This window comes from Notolabrus celidotus, chromosome 18 (assembly GCF_009762535.1).
Source record: "Notolabrus celidotus isolate fNotCel1 chromosome 18, fNotCel1.pri, whole genome shotgun sequence".
NCBI lineage: Eukaryota > Metazoa > Chordata > Actinopteri > Labriformes > Labridae > Notolabrus > Notolabrus celidotus.
Genome location: NC_048289.1, coordinates 12,873,648 through 12,891,950, shown reverse-complemented (window position 1 = coordinate 12,891,950; position 18,303 = coordinate 12,873,648). Strand labels below are relative to the sequence as shown.

Below are 18,303 nucleotides of genomic sequence, written 5' to 3'. Positions count from 1 at the left end.
GGGGTAAATGGCTAAGATTACAACATTTCTCACCCAATAATCCTCCCCTGACACATTTAAAGCTCAAAGTCAGCACATTTATCTGATAGTCTTTGTTTCCAGTATGCTGCAGTACAGCCAAAAACAATGAAAAACATTAAACTGTTCATACTCAGTGACAGCACCACAACTGAAAATTATGCAGTGTATAAGATGTGCATGTTCTGTCAGGTTATGGCAGTGCCTGTTGTTGTCAAATCACCCATAATGCTTACTTTTGCAAGATCAACAGTAATGTGCCATCTTGCTGAAAATACTGTTATACTTTACATCTCTCTCCCTAGTTTTGGATGATTAATTTTCAGACACATAGATGTTCTCAAAATCTGTACCTGTAAGCACTTAATTCATTATCTTTGTTTCTGTCCTGATTAGTCAAGGGACACAGCATGGATGGACTTATGCTTCTTCAACTGTCTGTAACTGGTTGGGTACTTGAAAAAGGACAGTTTGAATACCAAATTCCATGAGGTGAGAGGAATAAGGGCATATGAGTTCAGGTACCAATCAAAAAACTGACATTTGAGAAAGTATATCCAATCCTCTTTCATTTATTACTGCTGAAATGATGGAAGTAATAAAGGTCTGGTGTGGATTGCAAAGTTGAGCCGATAGAGTGCTATCCTGCATGGATTCTGTGTCTACCCTTGTCAGTTTAAAATCAATTAAATGAATAAGAGAAGATCTTGCAACGGATATTCACCAGAGCCTTCTCAGACAAATACAAAAGGATATACAATTTGGTTGGGTGCCTGTCTTTGTGGACAATAAAGGGAATGGCAGAGCAGACAAAATTGTCAAAACTGTAAGAAATAAAAGAGATATTTCAGCTGGTAAAGGGAAGAGAAAGGTGATAATAAAAAAAGGAAGGAAATTTACAAAAAATAGGGATGATAGGTTGGGGTGGGGGGGCAATAAAAAGCAATCATATTACAAAGTTCAGAAATCTATAAATGCACAGAGTGTTAGAAAGCTGAAGAGAGGAAGTCATCTTAACTTAGTTAAGATTTGATCATAAAGTACTTCAGATGTCTCTCTTCTGAAGATTTATCTTCCTGGCTTCCCTGAGGGATTTGTAATATATGTATAAAATGTATGAAAAGCTTTATAGGGGGGAAAAGCAATACAGGGAAAGTATAGGCTACAGTACCGAAAATGAATGTTAGAAAGACTGGGTTGGATTTTTTTAAGGATACAAGTTTTTTTGTTTTTTTTACATGTTTGAAATAACAAAGACATCAAATCAAATCAAATAGGAAGAGGATAAGGGCCACTGGAAAAAATAAATAAAATTAAGGTCAATTTTTTAAATTGAATTCAGAATTCTGACTTTGATCTCAGAACTCTGACTTTAATCTCATAATAATAATATTTTAAAAATATTTGACCTTTTTTTTTTCCCCCAGTGGCCCTAATCCTCTTCCGTTCCAATCAAACGTCCCATTTGAGTCTGTATTTATTTAGTGTGTTTTTTTAAATATTGTTTTGTGTTATAGACACTTTTTTCTCTCATTCTTGAAAAAAATCAGGAACTGTGCGTTGAAAAATGAAATATGTGTACTCCGGTCCGATAGGTGGCGGTAAGCACCTTGAATCCATTGGCAACAGCCTTCATAATCATAAACAAGGCGAAGAAGAAATACGCCCGTATGATTGGTCGACGTGTCTGGCGCGAGAGTTTCCTCCAAAATTCGAATATTCAGAGAGGGCTCTCCACTCAGCCAGTAACTCCAGAGCAGCCAGAAAACACATCTTACAATAAAATAACTGGAAGTTTAGCTAGCGTTACCAATACACCTTGTTTTATTTTGTTTGCAGCGAAGAGAAGAAAAATGGCCGCTCCACTGAAGGTAATTGTGTCACTTCAATATCTGTAATCCTAATGTTCTTTTGTCTGCTAACATTTTAGCAAAACTTAGCAACGGCCACAGATAACTATGCTAACTAACATTGTTCAGTTCAACATTTAGTTTCCACTTGTTAGGTGTATTTACGTAAAGCCATCACTGAATGTTTAAAACGCAAATGTTCATGTTAAATTCACTGCTGACGACGACTTTCTAAACGCAGAAACCATGTAAATATTAACACGCATTAGCTCCACATTGCAGCAGCCCGTCACATGTCTTCTTTTGCTACTTGAAGTAATTAAACATTTATTTAGGAGCAAACTTCACGTAAACTGAGCAAACTACTTTGTTGTAGATTAGTCTCATGGGCCCTTGGGGACTAGAATCAAGTGTGACAATCTATTTTTTCAATCAGTTCCAGTGGTGGACAGTAACAAAGTAAATTTACTTGAGTACTGTACTTCAGAATATTTTTCGAGTATCTGTACTTTACATGAGTATTATTTTTTGGGGGAACTTGTGACTTTTACTCCACTACATTTGCAAGTTACTCACTACTTTTGCTTTAAAGTCAGCTGATGAATTGTATTTTCTGAGATCAGATCCCAAAGACAATAAACTGTTCGTGTACTTTTGTTTGGTTTGTCTAAATGGTATAGCCGTATGTCTGTTGAGCGTAGATCAAATGCAGTTAAAACGTTATTCAGATCAGTCAATTCATTTAGTCGTGGTGATGATTATTATGGCCGAGAAGGATGATGATTCTCTACCTGAGCACCACGGCCATATTTTAAACCCACGTTTGAGGTTTTTAAATAAAGAATGATTCGTATTGTTGTAAATCTCTGATCTGTTTACCACACAAACTTCACCACAGCCTACAAAACATCACCATCTAACCAGATAAAGCATGTGGAGGTCTGTAGCTAACACACTGCTTTTATTCCAGATGAACATTTTAAACTTGTCTGTGTTTGTAGTAACTTAGTTGCCGTTTATATTTTAGAGAATACTTTTTATATTTTAAGTAATGTTTTCTACATACGTTTCAGAACGGAGCAGAATGTACACCTATGTATTCTTGACTGCACTCATGCTTTGTGAAAATACATTTTGAGATACTTTCAAAAGTATTTTTAAAAGCAAGTACTTCAGGACTTGAATTTAAGTAATAATCTGACTGAACAACTTTCACTTGTATTGGAGTAATGTTTGACTGGGAGGATCTATACTTTGACTTCAGTAATGAAGCTGTGTACTTTGTTCACCATTGACCAGTTCTAATTATTTCTATTAGTCGTCAACGAAAATAAGGCCAGTGCAGATTTTGTTAGTTGTCTTGTAGAGGATCTGTGTAAAAACACTTGAAGAATATCGGCTACAGCGAGGACTGCAGTGCATGGAAGTTCACCTGAAATGTAACCCTGTGACAGAGCATCTTGGAAAACAAAACGGTGGTGAAAACGAAGAAAGATCCAAAGAGGTTGTCAGTGGAGAGGATCTATCAGAAGAAGACGCAGTTGGAGCACATTTTGCTCCGACCAGACTCCTACATAGGCTCTGTGGAGCCAGTCACCCAGGTAAGAAGTCACACAGTAATGTCAGAGTATTTGTAACGGATGGCATCTCTAATGAATCTTCATTGATTTAAGTCCTCTGGTATATCTCAGAGGAGTTTAGTGTAGGCGGACCATTTAAGATGTATCCTGAAGAAAGTTGTCCTCACTGCAGAGGTGTATGATGTGAATCAGCCCCAAATATTATTGGCTAAAACTTGACACATTTATGTGTGGGTTTTGAGCTAACTAGTTGACCTTTGTTTGCAGCAAATGTGGGTGTTTGATGAAGAAGTAGGACTGAACTGCCGTGATGTGACTTTTGTTCCTGGGCTTTACAAGATTTTTGATGAGATTCTCGGTGAGTAAACGGCCCCCTTAATACAAAATGTTCTATCTAATGTGATCAGAAACCAAATGTTTCCCATCCTTACTGCACTGACGACATTCTTTTATGTTTTCACCTTATAGTCAACGCAGCTGACAATAAGCAGAGGGATAATGGAATGTCCTGCATCAAAGTGAACATTGATGTGTGAGTAAAGTCAAATATCTAACAAGCCTTTATCTCTTTACTTGACAGTTCTGAACCTACATGCCCTTTCCCTGATGTTCCAGTGGCATGTCATGTAATGTGTGTGTACATTTTTCCTTGCAGTGAAAACAACACCATCAGTGTGTGGAATAATGGGAAGGGTATTCCTGTAGTGGAGCACAAGGTGGAGAAGGTTTACGTGCCTGCTCTAATCTTCGGACAGCTGCTGACCTCTAGTAACTACAATGATGAGCAGAAGAAAGTCACTGGTGAGACTTAAAAAATGACTTAAATTGATTAATGTGAAGTACATTTCTGTATTTAACATGTTTGGTTTTATGTTTGGAGTTTTGACAACTGTCATATTTTATGACTGTTGAAATAGCTTGGAATAATTCAGTATTAAGTGAGTCAACTGTTATCATTGACACCAAAAGGGTGTGGTAGTTGCTGAAAATTGATGTGTGGTTTATAACATCATGTCTCCATTTTAATCCTTCCCCAAAACACCATTATGAAGGTTTTGCAAACTTTGAAAATAAGATCCTGATTGTTGTCAAAATTGTATCTAAAAGCTTCACATAGGATTTGTATAAAGAATAAACAGCTATACTTAGTATTTCATCTGCAGATTATATTTGACATGTTCTTACACACGTTTGAACTCTGACACATGTTCTTCAGGTGGACGTAACGGATATGGTGCTAAGCTTTGCAACATCTTCAGCACAAAGTTCACCGTAGAGACAGCCTGCAAAGAGTCAAAGAAGAATTTCAAGCAGGTATGAAGAAGCCTGAACCTCGTTTGTTCTTTTAGAACTGTCGTAGGTTGTATGAAGAAAAATGTAATTTCAAAGCGTGTCTTATTTTCTCTAGACTTGGTATGACAACATGGCCAGGGCAGGAGATACTAAAATCAGTGCCTTCAGTGGAGAGGAATTCACTTGCATCACCTTCAGGCCTGACCTGCCCAAGTTCAAGATGAGCACCTTGGACAAAGACACTGTGGCTCTGATGACCAAGAGGGCCTATGACATTGCTGGGGCTGCCAGGGGTCTCCGTGTATACTTCAATGGCAAGAAACTGCCCGTAAGTTTCAGTGTTGATTCACTTCTCTGCTACCTTCTGTCAACCAAATATTATCAGCTATAGTTGCAAAAGTGTAAAAATAGCTTTTGTAGCATTTCCAAAACTTTATTCGTTAAATATGAATCTGAAGATTTAGCTCATGTCTACTGAGAAAATATTTTGACATGTTTAACTATTTTCACTGATTTAGAAAAATATGTACTACTCATGGAAACTCTCATGTCTTTGTTTTACACATTTAAACTATTATAGAACTTTAATGTAGGAGTAGTTAAAATCAGTTTATTTTTGAACCTATAAAGGTTTGTATGTTTCATATGATTGTTTTTGGTCAATGCACAGGTCTCTGATGGTCAAATATTCTGATTGTCACTTCCCTCACTGTGCTTCAGGTCTCAGGTTTTCGTAGCTACGTGGACATGTATTTGGCGGACAAAGTGGACGAGGTTGGTAATGCCCTCGTTGTGGTCCACGAGATTATCAATGATCGCTGGGAGGTCTGCCTCACTATGAGCGAGAAAGGTTTCCAGCAAGTCAGCTTCGTCAACAGTATTGCCACAACCAAGGTAAAGTCAAAGTGTATTACATCTATTATAATGCATTTAATGTTTATATATATATGTGTGTGTAACAGAGTGATTGATTACGCTTGTGATTTGACGGCTCTGCCAAACCAATTATTTAATTGTGTAAGTGCTGGTATACTGAGGGCCAGTTTTAATCCATCTTATGTTGTCAGCCATGTTTAAAATTAAATTTAGAGCTGCTATGGAGCATTTAAAGGCTGACTAAAGCAGTAGACCAGGGTCCTTTGTCAGCTAAGTAGAAGTGTGGCTACCCTCCAGGCCACTTTGTGTCACTATGATCAAGACTTATGACATTTCTTCTGTAAATGGGTTCTTGTGATTGTCCTTAGGGAGGGAGGCACGTCGACTATGTGGCTGACCAGGTGGTGGGCAAGCTCATCGAAATTGTGAAGAGGAAGAACAAAGCCGGGGTGGCTGTCAAACCGTTCCAGGTACGCTCACCTTGTTGTACTCCCAGCCCCAAAATAACATTAGTGTCTTTAATCCAGAACCAACAGTGCGCCTCTCCTTTTCCGTCCAGGTGAGGAATCACATGTGGCTGTTTGTCAACTGTCTGATCGAGAATCCGACCTTTGACTCTCAGACCAAAGAGAACATGACTGTGCAGCAGAAGAGCTTTGGCTCCACCTGTCCTCTTGGTGACAAGTTTATCAAGCAGGTACTAATTCAAATTACAATGGCATTACATTCTTGTGTCCAGAATTGTTTCCTTTCTGATTTCACTTCTTACTCTGCATTTTCTGCTCTCTTAAGGCCACAACCTGTGGGATTGTGGAGAGTATCATGAACTGGGTGAAGTTCAAGGCTCAGTCCCAGCTCAACAAGAAATGCTCAGCTGTCAAACACACAAAGGTCAAGGGGGTGCCGAAGCTGGACGATGCCAATGACGCAGGTAAAATTAAAAACTTTTTTTTAATTTTATTATTATTAATTTTTTTTATTAAGACTTATAGGAAAGAGAATGATCTTCCATTATCCTATGGTAAATATATTCTCTCTGGCAGGTGGGAGGAACTCCAGCAGCTGCACTCTGATCCTCACCGAGGGAGACTCAGCCAAGACACTGGCTGTGTCTGGGTTGGGAGTGGTCGGCAGGGACAGCTATGGCGTCTTCCCTCTCAGAGGAAAACTCCTCAACGTGCGAGAGGCCTCACTTAAACAGGTTAGGCCCCATAGCATTATGCTCACTGTTATTATATGTGTAAATATATATATATTTTTTTACTATTTTTATTATATAAGATCACAATAGAGAAATTCACAGCAGACCTTAACAGACTTACGCTCACTATAATTTTAGTTAAGCAGAGATTACAAAGATTCTGTGTTGCTTTTCAGATTATGGAGAATGCTGAAATCAACAACATCATTAAGATCCTCGGCCTTCAGTACAAGAAGAACTACAGCGACCCAGAATCCCTCAAGACTCTGCGTTACGGCAAGATCATGATCATGACCGATCAGGTGAGCCGACACTTTTTCATTCGATTTATCAGTTTTACTTTGTTTTTATATTTTTTGTAGCTTTAAATTCAGTTTTTAAACTATCTTTCACAAAGTGTTTTACATCAATATGGCTGTTTTTCTATGATTATGACAGGATCAAGATGGCTCCCACATCAAGGGCCTCCTTATCAACTTCATTCACCATAACTGGCCGTCTTTGCTGCGTCACAACTTCCTGGAGGAGTTCATCACCCCCATCATCAAGGTTTATTTTATATTTGATGGTGGAAAATTTCAGAAAGTAGATAATGGTTTGATGACATTGAGTATTGGAAAGTGAAGGTTTTCTATCCGTGGAGTAGCCTGCTTTACTTTGTAACACCACTGCCATCTGCTGTCCAAACCCCAGAACTGTTGGAACTGAATGTTTCACAGCATGGCTGTGGTTATTTTCTTTTTAACTACAATTAAGACATTGTTTTGGCAGACATGTTCGCTATTTTAATGAGAAGGGGATAGCCTTAAATATAATGCTGACTTCCTCTTTTTTTCTCCTGTGTATAGGCAACCAACAAGAAAAATCAGCTGTCCTTTTACAGCATCCCGGAGTTTGATGCTTGGAAGGATGGCCAGCCCAACATAAAATCTTGGAAAATCAAGTACTACAAAGGTTTGTTTTAAACCCCTGTGTGGTAGTAAAAGTGACAAGTAAGCGACCCCTTCACGCCTGGCAAATATTAAAGTTTTATTTAAGCGTCACTGTATTGATATATCTAATAGGCTTTTTGTCAATCCAGGTTTGGGAACCAGCACATCTCAGGAAGCCAAGGAGTACTTCTCTGATATGCAGAGACACAGAATCCCATTCAAGTACGGCGGACCTGAGGACGATGAGGCTATCACCCTTGTAAGATGTTACAATTGTATTTGGTTTCTTCCTTTAACAGCAGGTTCACAAGAAGTTTAATCAAATCCACAAGACCATGCGATGTTCCTGAAGCCATTTAAAAATATACCAAGTTTCCTTAAAATGAAAAATGGATAAGAAGCTAATGGTTTTGATTTCTGTCTGTTTGTATTTTTGCTCAGGCCTTTAGCAAGAAAAAGATTGATGAGCGAAAAGAGTGGCTGACGAGCTTCATGATAAACCGGCGCCAACGCAGGATGCACAACCTGCCAGAGGTAATGCCCTAACTATTTATGGACTTCTTGCTCTTTATTGCTGAATTCTGTTAACAGTTTATATTGTGCTGTCTCTTCAAAGGACTACCTGTATGGTCAGGCCACCAAGTCCCTATCCTACAACGACTTTGTCAACAAGGAGCTGGTTCTTTTCTCCAACTCTGACAACGAGAGGTCAATCCCCTGCCTTGTGGATGGTGAGTAAAGTTTATAAAAGGGTGCTACCTCCTCTTGAACATCTGACAAGTGTCAGTGTGGTGTAATGTGTTCCTGTGTGTATTTCAGGTTTAAAACCAGGACAGAGGAAGGTGATGTTCTGTTGTTTGAAGAGGAATGACAAGCGGGAGGTGAAAGTGGCTCAGCTGGCTGGCTCTGTGGCTGAGATGTCAGCCTATCACCATGGAGAGGTGAAACATTATATCTCTCTCATGTTTTCAAGACTGCCCTCTGAGTTTTTTGCAACAGCTCCACTCATGAAGTTTCTGTTTGAATAAATGCTATTAATTTTGAGGATAATAAATACAAAATAGCAGTCTTTAGCAAATGTTGTGCTATTTCAGCTTTGTTAGCAGTTTTGCTTATATGTTGTCTTTATTTCTCAAACTCTTAAATTTTTTTAGGGCGCTCTGATGGGCACCATTGTAGGTTTGGCCCAGAACTTTGTCGGAAGCAACAACTTGAACCTGCTGCAGCCTATGGGTCAGTTTGGAACCAGGCTGCATGGTGGAAAGGACTCTGCCAGCCCTCGATACATCTTCACCATGCTCAGGTCAGCAGAAGCTTGATAGAACCAGAATTACCTGATGCTACAGGGCTTCTGCACATAGTTAGGTAATATGTCCAAGATCATTTTGGGGTTCATACAGTTGCTGAAGTAAATATTTCCCTTGTCCTTCCAGCCCTCTCACTCGCCTTGTTTTCCCACCTGTGGACGACAACTTGCTCAAGTACAACTATGACGACAACCAGCGTGTAGAGCCTGAGTGGTACATACCCATCATCCCCATGGTGCTGGTAAATGGTGCAGAAGGTATCGGCACAGGCTGGGCCAGCAAGATCCCCAACTATGACATCCGAGAGATCATCAACAACATTCACCGCATGCTCAACGGAGAAGAGACTCTGCCTATGGTGGGGACAGGAAATGACTGTGTAATCTCTTATCTTCCAGTGTGTACAGAATAATAATGACATTTTATTTTTCTCCTCCCTAGCTTCCAAGCTACAAAGGCTTTAAAGGGACAATTGATCAGGTGATGGAAAGCCAGTTCATGAACATTGGAGAGCTGGCAATCATTGATTCCACCACCATTGAGATCTCTGAGTTGCCTGTCAAATCCTGGACGCAGGTCAGTCACGACAGCTTTGTCATTCCTCTTTGATTTGTATTCAATGCTGAGTACACACTAAAGGTGCATTTCGGCCAAGAGTTCTGGGATCTTTTAGCCCCCAGAACTGCTTTCCCCTGAACTAAAAGGTTCCTGTGCACCCAATTGTTGTCTGCGTTTTGACCGTGAGCTGAAGTCCTGGGTAGATTGTACAAATCAGGCCGGTGATGTATGGAGGAAAAAAAATATATTAAATAATATTTTGAAATCTTATTAAAAAACTAAACTAGTGTGTACTCCCAGGATCTCCCTCTGTGTTTCAACAACTGTGTAAACTCCACAAACACTGTAACGTTCAACCAAAAGTCCCAGGACATTTGAGGGGGAGATTATCTACTCCTGAACAAAATTTAGACCCTGGTTCCACGTGTCAAAACGCACGTAGTTCAGGGGTAAAGTTCCTGCAGTCGAAAAACGCCTTAAGATATAATTCCAACTCTAACACGGCTGTATATGGGATCACAGAGTCTGTGGGTAAACAATGTCAAATAGGTTCGCCAAGTGTGGCTAACGTTGGCACCACCAGCCTGCAGTCCTCAAAGTTAACACTCACATGCTCGTGCTGGTTACACATTGCTCTGGTCGAATGGTTATACCAGTTCAACCAGACACATCCAACACACGACTTCATCACCATTGTGTAGATGAAAATAGTGCCAAACCATGCCAAACTAAGAGATGCCATCTGTCTTCTGTGTGTGTTTACATTCAGGTATTACAGTATTATGGCAATTGTCATTACCCAGAGCTACAGCCCTGACCAGTGGCAGGTGGCTGCGCTACATCTTCAACATAACATAACATAACATAACATAACATAACATAACATAACATAACATAACATAACATAACATAACATAACATAACATAACATAACATAACATAACATAACATAACATAACATAACATAACATAACATAACATAACATAACATATGACAAGAATTTCAAGCCTACAGTTATAAAAGTATCAGCAATTTGTTCAACCAACTGGTTAGTCTGGTGTCAAAGACTGATGGTGGTGACACTAATTGTTTAGTTGACTAAACACACACTTCCCTAATTAAGCTGATTTTAGGCGCGATTCCTTCATTTTGCCATGTGAGCAAAGTCTGGATATTTTGATGCTTCTAAAGATTATGGTGCTAGATTTCCATGAGGCATGTCAATCAATCAATCAATCAATCAGACCTTATTTATAAAGCGCTTTTCATACAATCATTTTGTAGCACAAAGTGCTGTACAAAAAATAAAAAGACCCCCCCCCATCCTAATCCCAACCCATCCCGACCCCAAAACCCACCCACAATCCTAAGGTGAAGAACAGAATATATGCAACAATAATAATAAAAACAATGACAATGAAATAAATAAATACAAAATAAAAAAAAGAAGTTGCTGAACGAACTGAGGAAACGCTCTCATGATATCTTAATGAGGAAACACTGGAGGTAAAATAAGAAGTTAAAACTCAACACAGGAAATTAAAATCACCAAAATAAAATACATTTCTAAGATAATAAAACACTAAAATATTAAACCATTACAAGAAAATAAGATACTATTCTTAAAATTAATAGATAAATAAAATAAATTACTAAGATAATAAAACACTAAAATATTAAACCATAAAAGGAAAATAAAATTTGAACTAGATGATAAGTAAAACTGTTATAAGAATAGAACTCAGTTAAAGGCAAGACTAAAAAGGTAGGTCTTGAGTTTGCTCTTACAAATGTTTATGCTTTGTGCAGCCCTCAAGAGTCATTTTTACTTCCCCGAATGTGATCTGAAGCGCAGAGGAGTAAAGTGTGGCTCACTGGTTCCAAACGTTAAACATGTTCTATATATACAATCTAACACCCTGTTATATGGGGGAACTCGAGGAGTGGATTATTGCCAAGTCTTCAAACCAGTCATTCGCTGTGTCTGTTTCTTCTTTTTTTAAAAGAAAAAAAAATCCTGCTTTTATGCCTTTTTTTTTTGAGGATAAGAAACTGGGAGAGAGTGTGTCACATCTTTTATTTGTCCATATTTTCATCATTTCTTAAGACTTTAAAATGTTTGATAGTGGACCAGCCGTAAGATACTCCACCTCGGATGCTTATGCTTTCTGTACAATAGGCTGATTTGATTCTTATTCATTTGAAGTACTTTAAAGTCACTTTATATGTTGTTTTATTTCGTCTAGGTGTACAAGGAAAATGTGTTGGAGCCAATGCTGAACGGCACAGAAAAAGTCCCTGCTCTGATCACAGACTACAGAGAGTACCACACCGACACCACCGTGCGCTTCGTGGTCAAAATGGCAGAAGAGAAGCTTGTGGAGGCAGAGGCTGCTGGTCTCCACAAAGTCTTCAAACTTCAGAATCCCCTCACTTGTAATTCAATGGTAATAACTGCAATGCAAAGTACTCACATGAATGAACTTCCAGTCCTGGCTGGTTTAAAAACAAGTAAGGCCTTTCTGAAATGCTAAAGATGTTGTTTTTCTCTTCAGGTCCTGTTCGACCATGTGGGTAGCCTGAGGAAATACGAGTCAGTGCAGGACATTCTCAAGGAATTCTTTGAGTTGAGGATGAAGTACTACGTGCTAAGGAAGGACTGGCTGGTTGGCATGCTTGGGGCTGAGAGTGCTAAACTATCGAACCAGGCCCGCTTCATCATCGAGAAGATCCAGGGCATCTTGGTTATTGGTAAGCAGCTGTTTACAATTTTACTTTAAATGCAAAGACAAACTAATTTAGTTGAAGAGGATATTAAGAGAGTGATTTATAACATTTTTAAAATGTGCAAATCCCCTCAAATAAACTCATTTTATGAAAGTTACCACACTTTTGACAATCCTTTTTATTCATTATGGTGTGAAGCCTCACAGTTTCTTTATTTTTCTTGATTACAAGTTCTAACGTTGTCCGTCTATTGATAGAAAACAAGCCAAAGAAGGAACTGATCCGCATGCTGCAGGAGATGGGTTACGACTCTGACCCAGTCAAAACTTGGAAACAGGCTCAGGAGAAGGTAAGACCCTTGGATTGTATGTTTACCGCTACATTGATGAGGTATACAAAATAATCTTCCTCCATCTGAGTTGATAAGCAAATATTTTTGTGTTTGTGCTCTTAGAATGAAGTGAATGAGGATGATAAGGAGGAGGAAGCAGAGGAGGAGGAGGATACCAGTGGGCCAGACTACAACTACCTGCTGGGCATGCCCATGTGGTTCCTGAGCAAAGAGAAGAAGGAAGAGCTCTGCAAACAGAGGGATGCTAAGGTGACCCAGCGATAACTCAGCAACAACCTCCAGTGTCAGCTGTTTTTTTACTACTATTTTATTTTAATAAGTCTGTTTTTTGTAGTTGGTAGAGCTGGACACCCTGAAGCAGAAGGCTCCTGCAGACCTGTGGAAGGAGGACCTCGCTGCTTTCTCAGAGGAACTGGAGGTATTGCCTCTGCCTGCCTGCAGTTCCTCCCTCTATAAAATGTTCACTTTATTAACCACAGTATGCTCTCCATGGTTCAGTCAGGAAATTGGTAATACAACCTGCCTGAATATTTTTGTGAACCTGTTTCCGTCTTGTTCTCAGAACGTTGAGGCCAAAGAAAAGGAGGATGCCGGCAATCCTGTTAAAGTTAAGGGCAAAGGTAAAGCAGTGAAGGTGAAGGTGAAGGTGAAGGAGGAGACTATGCCCACGCCACAGGGCCGTCGTGTTGTTCCCCGTGTCACCAGCACCATGAAAGCTGAAGCCAGCAGGAAGGCTGATGTCAAGAAAGGAGAAGGCAAGAGAGGCAGGAAAACCAAGGTATATCCTTTAATAAGTCCCATGTTGTTATTCCGCTCATTGTCACTCAACACAATGGATTTGTGTTACTTATGTTTGTGTCCTGTCTGTACACAATGTAAGACAAGGTTACAACATGTTTGACCTGGTTTATTTCATTACAGACTGAAGATGTAGTGGTAAAGATGGAGTTCGGAGATGATGCAGAGAATGTAGAGCCGTGTGAGGAGATGAGTTTGGCTGCACGACTGGGCAAGAAGACTAAACCCCAGGCGAAGAAAAAAGGTGTGAATGGATCGTGTCATTACAGGCAAAATGAAAACTGACCATTTTTGTGCTCTGTGATTTCAATACATATAAAGGCTCTTGTGTAGAACTTTTTGGCAGCCATGGAAAAGTTAAATCCAAACACGTGTCTATTTTTTTAGGCTTACCAGTTGTTGCATGATGATATAGCACGTCAGAGATACAAAACAAGATTGCACCTGGTCACCCACCATTATTTAAGCTAGCAGGAGTTTATAAATGGTATATGTTTTGTGAGATTGGCACAATTATGGATTAGAGCCAGATGTTTGGAGATAAGTCCCCAACTGCAATCATATAACAAAGTAAGAAGGGTGTTTGAAACTTTTCAGCTTCCTGTAAAGTTTCTAAAACTATCCTTTTCAAGGGATATTTCAGTTTTTTTGAAGAGGGGTTGTATGAGTTTTAAATCATTAATAATTGTTGGGGCCACAATAGATGCTGCTCAGCTTGGCTTCTTTCATGAGAAACTGCTGGGAGAATCAGCACGCAAGCTAGGCTACCGTTTCTGGCAGCAAAGTAAAGTGCAGAAAAAAATCCAAGTAGAGCGTACAGCTAAACTGAAGTGAGTGCTTGGCTCAGAATCTTTCAAACTTCGCTAAATAGCGTGGCAGAAATGACACCGTCTGCAGGGGTAGCCTAGCTTGCATACTGATCCTCCCAGCAGTTTCTCATGAAAGCTGAGCAGCATCTATTGTGGCCCTAACAATTACTAGTGATTTAAGACTCATACAATCCTGCTTCCAAAAAACTGAAATATCCCTTTAATGTTTGATTTTTTCCAACAAACACGATTATCATGAATAATGGGTGACAAGTTATTGCAGATTACACCCCTTCTCAATCTAGACCTCCTGAAGTAAAGCTTAATTTTTAGTTAAAGATGACTAAGACGTTTGTTTCTCTGCAGCAGAACCAAAGACCAACAAACAGACCACTCTTCAGTTCAAGCCCGCCACCAAAACCTCCAAGAGTAATCCTTGGTCTGACGAGTCTGATCAGTCCGACAGTCAAGCAGAGAAGGAGAATGTGATCTCCCCAAAAGAAGGTGAATCTAGTGATGGCTTTTGATGTGTCCATTGTTGTTTCCTTTCTGATCTGATCTTTTGATACAGCTGCTTTCTCTCACATACCATGACTTCGCAGATCAGTATTCTAAGCTCTTTGCTTCCTCAGACAGCATGATAACATGTACTCACTCCAGAAATACTTCAGATTATGTAACAGAAACACACAGTTCATTTCCTGAGGCTAATTAGCTCTCTTATCTCGATCATCCCCTAACCAAAACAGTCTGATTACTCGTTAGTTTTGAGAGAACTCCAGTAAAACAACATTGTCATTTCTGCTGTCTATTTTTTTTTTAGCTGCGGGAAAGGACAGTTTGGACAGTGAAGATGAATTTAATGACTGGGGGAAGAAGAGTGCTCCAAAGAAGAAGGTTCTAACCAGTGATGATGCCAGCTTTACCCCTGAGCTCAGCAGCAAGGCTGACAGCAATGCAGACTCTCCGGCCCTGCCTTCCAAAGATCCAGAGCCAGCGTGAGTGTGACGACGAGACGTGTACAAAGCTGCTGTCACATCAACATATAACCTTGATGGCTTTTTATTGAACTTGAAACAAATTGTGCCTCTTCTCTGCAGGAAGAAAGTGATTAAAAGCAAATCAGTGAAGGCTCCTGTTCAGCGTAAGACCAAAGACGCTGCACCCAAGAAGGCACCTGCTGCAAGGAAACCTGCTGCATCCAAGAAGAAGGCTGCAGGTATTTAGAATGTTTGGCTCAATAAGGGACAGCTCAGTGTGGATTATCTTGCACAGATTAAAAAGTAAAAATGATATTAATCTGTAAAAATATTTTTAATCATACTTTTGTAAGAGCATATAAGACAAAAATAAGAATATATGCCCAATAACTGTGCGTTAAATTGTTTTTCTTTTCCATGAATGTCTTGAAGGTGTGAATCAGCCGTCCATTCTGGATGCTCTGTCAAAGTCTTCAACCAAGAAGCCCCCTACATTTGACTCCAGCGACTCTGAGAGTGAAGCTAAAATTAAAAAGTCAAAGCCTGTTCTGAAACGCAAACAGACCATCAGCAACGAATCAGACAGCAGCTCTGACGACCTTATGGCTCGCCTCAAGGCCAAAAAAAGTGTCGGCGGAAAGGTTGGTTTAACACTGAAGTCAAAAGAATCTATAATAGAACATGAGTCAATATGAGAATTTGTTTTTAACTTACTGTTTCCTCTGTTTTTTGTAGAAGACCAAGAAGTGGGATGAGGATGACAGCTTCATGATGTCAGACAACGAAGTCAATTCTCCAGTAGCTGCGGCCCCGCGAGAGAAGCCTGCACGCGCCCGCAAAGCTGTAGTCTACAAGCTGGACTCAGACTCAGACTCAGACGAGTAAATTGTAGCGAGTTAGTTTTCATTGTTCGGTATTTCCTTTTAAAGTAAGTGAGTTGATCGTATAGGTAAGGCCGTCTTTTAAGATACATTTAACTTTACATTTCTAGAAGAAGTTTTGGACTAATTAAACTTTCAAGCTGCTGTTATAATAAGGCTTTTATCATAATTTTAAAAACTCTCCATCCTGTCAAAGGGAAGGAAAAAAATATTTGATTTATTTACTACTTGAACTGTATGATACTCATGTGCAGCTTTAGTTTTAGTGTTCACTCGTTGGTATGTTGAATTTTAATGTTTGTTATCTCTTGTCTTGTAAATATTTCTATGGCTGTTCTTTTTTATATTCTTAAAAATAAAGGTTCCCTGTTTGTTCACTGTAAACTGCATATGTTGTGATTTATGTCAAAATGTATTCACATATTGTGAATTGTTTTAGGTTTAAATGACAGTAAAAGAACATTCAATGCTAATGCTTAAGGTATAAAATAAAATAAAGTCTACATACATATACAGTATCTCACAAAACTTAGTGCACCCCTCACATTTCTGCAAATATTTAGTTATATCTTTTCATGTGACAACACTGAAGAAATGACACTTTGATACAATGTAAAGTAGTCAGTGTACAGCTTGTGTAACAGTGTAAATGTACTGTCCCCTCAAAATAACTCAGCATACAGCCATTAATTTCTAAACCACCGGCAACAAAAGTGAGCACACCCATAAGTGAAAATGCCCAAAGTGTCAATATTTTGTGGGTCCACCATCATTTTCCAGCACTGCCTTAACCCTCTTGGGTATGGAGTTCACCAGAGCTTCACAGGTTGCCACTGGAATCCTCTTCCACTCCTCCATGACAACATCACGGAGCTGGTGGATGTTAGAGACCTTGCGCTCCTCCACCTTCCGTTTGAGGATGCCCCACAGATACTCAATAGGGTTTAGGTCTGGAGACATGCTTGGCCACCCCATCACCTTTACCCTCAGCCTCTTTAGCATAAATAAGCACGGAAGGGGCCGTCTTAGAGGTGTTTGGGGTCGTTATCATGTTGGAATACTGTTCTGCTGCCCAGTTTCTGAAGGGAGGGTATCATGCTCTGCTTCAGTATCTCACAGTACATGTTGGCATTCATGGTTCCCTCAATGAACTGTAGCTCCCCAGTGCCGGCAGGACTCATGCAGACCCAGACCATGGCACTCCCACCACCATGCTTGACTGTAGGCAAGACACACTTGTCTTTGTACTCCTCACCGGGTTGACCTTGACACCATCTGAACCAAATAAGTTTATCTTGGTCTCATCAGACCATGGAAGACATGGTTCCAGTAATCCATGTCCTTAGTTTGCTGTCTTTAGCAAACTGTTGGCGGACTTTCTTGTGCATCATCTTTAGAAGAAATGTGAGGGGTGTACTCACTTTTGTGAGATACTATATACATATATATATATACACTTTATATAGTATTATATCTTATCTATAAAAGCTTTTAGGGTTTAGTTTTGGAAATTGTGCAACACTTGTGTTTTAGACTACAATTTTACAAAGGACATAAGGACTGTGTGGTTAGATTTCTGTTTTAAGTATAGTGTGAATATGAAATAATTTTTTTGAGAAATCCAATACTGTTCTGAGAGGTGTTTCATTGAAACAGGACAAATTCATGGCTCCAGTCATTCTCAGGAGTGATCCAATGTGGCAGGGCGGGCGGAGCTTTGGCAGGACTTTAGAGTGAGGTGTAATGTGTAACATGTTGGTGGGAAACCTTGATGGGTACGTGCCACTAACTATCAGATTGTATTCTTTCCACAAGGGGAATTTGTGATGGATTATGAAAAGCTATCTTCTCAAACCGTTAACAACACTCCTAAACTGACTCAGAGTTACATAACTGCAATTTGAAAAATGAAACTTGAAACTCAACAAAAATTGTTTTATGGATATTAATGTCTAACCGAATAAAGCATGCTGTATCACAAGGTGCTGTATGCAGGTTAAATGCACTTAATGCCCCTTTCTGAGTAGGGAAACTGGTGGTACAGGAAACTCTTTGAAATGCTCATCAAGACTTTGCCTCTCTTGGGTAAACATCTCTTCTGTCTGGGACTCTTGATGGCTACAGATTAGGACGTAACAGG

At 39.6% G+C, this 18,303-nt stretch overlaps 1 protein-coding gene across 2 annotated transcripts; it reads left to right on the top strand.

Annotated features, from left to right (window-relative positions):
• The first annotated feature begins 1,693 nt into the window (after nt 1–1,693).
• Nucleotides 1,694–16,552, top strand: top2a (DNA topoisomerase II alpha). Of its 2 annotated transcripts, none has more exons than XM_034707758.1 (34): nt 1,694–1,889; nt 3,323–3,469; nt 3,716–3,806; nt 3,917–3,980; nt 4,104–4,249; nt 4,665–4,762; nt 4,857–5,069; nt 5,462–5,635; nt 5,986–6,087; nt 6,177–6,314; nt 6,410–6,548; nt 6,661–6,818; nt 6,995–7,120; nt 7,257–7,367; nt 7,667–7,772; nt 7,900–8,009; nt 8,192–8,284; nt 8,367–8,481; nt 8,570–8,691; nt 8,905–9,053; nt 9,184–9,415; nt 9,499–9,633; nt 11,863–12,063; nt 12,172–12,367; nt 12,601–12,692; nt 12,798–12,944; nt 13,030–13,113; nt 13,258–13,473; nt 13,617–13,737; nt 14,669–14,806; nt 15,126–15,300; nt 15,403–15,521; nt 15,715–15,923; nt 16,018–16,552. In XM_034707758.1, the coding sequence occupies exons 1-34, from the start codon at nt 1,872–1,874 to the stop codon at nt 16,165–16,167; spliced, it is 4,635 nt and encodes a 1,544-aa protein (XP_034563649.1). In that variant the 5' UTR covers nt 1,694–1,871; the 3' UTR covers nt 16,168–16,552. The 2 variants fall into 2 exon arrangements, with proteins under 2 accessions (XP_034563649.1, XP_034563650.1); XM_034707759.1 differs by having other exon boundaries at nt 1,716–1,889; nt 14,672–14,806.
• Nucleotides 16,553–18,303: the final 1,751 nt, after the last annotated feature.

What these genes read in the sequence shown, in the direction of transcription:
- top2a (XM_034707758.1), top strand. An exon ending in GGAAACAGGCTCAGGAGAAG is followed by an intron (nt 12,693 to 12,797) that starts GTAAGACCCTTG and finishes TTGTGCTCTTAG; the next exon opens with AATGAAGTGAATGAGGATGA. An exon ending in TCCAAAGATCCAGAGCCAGC is followed by an intron (nt 15,301 to 15,402) that starts GTGAGTGTGACG and finishes TCTTCTCTGCAG; the next exon opens with GAAGAAAGTGATTAAAAGCA.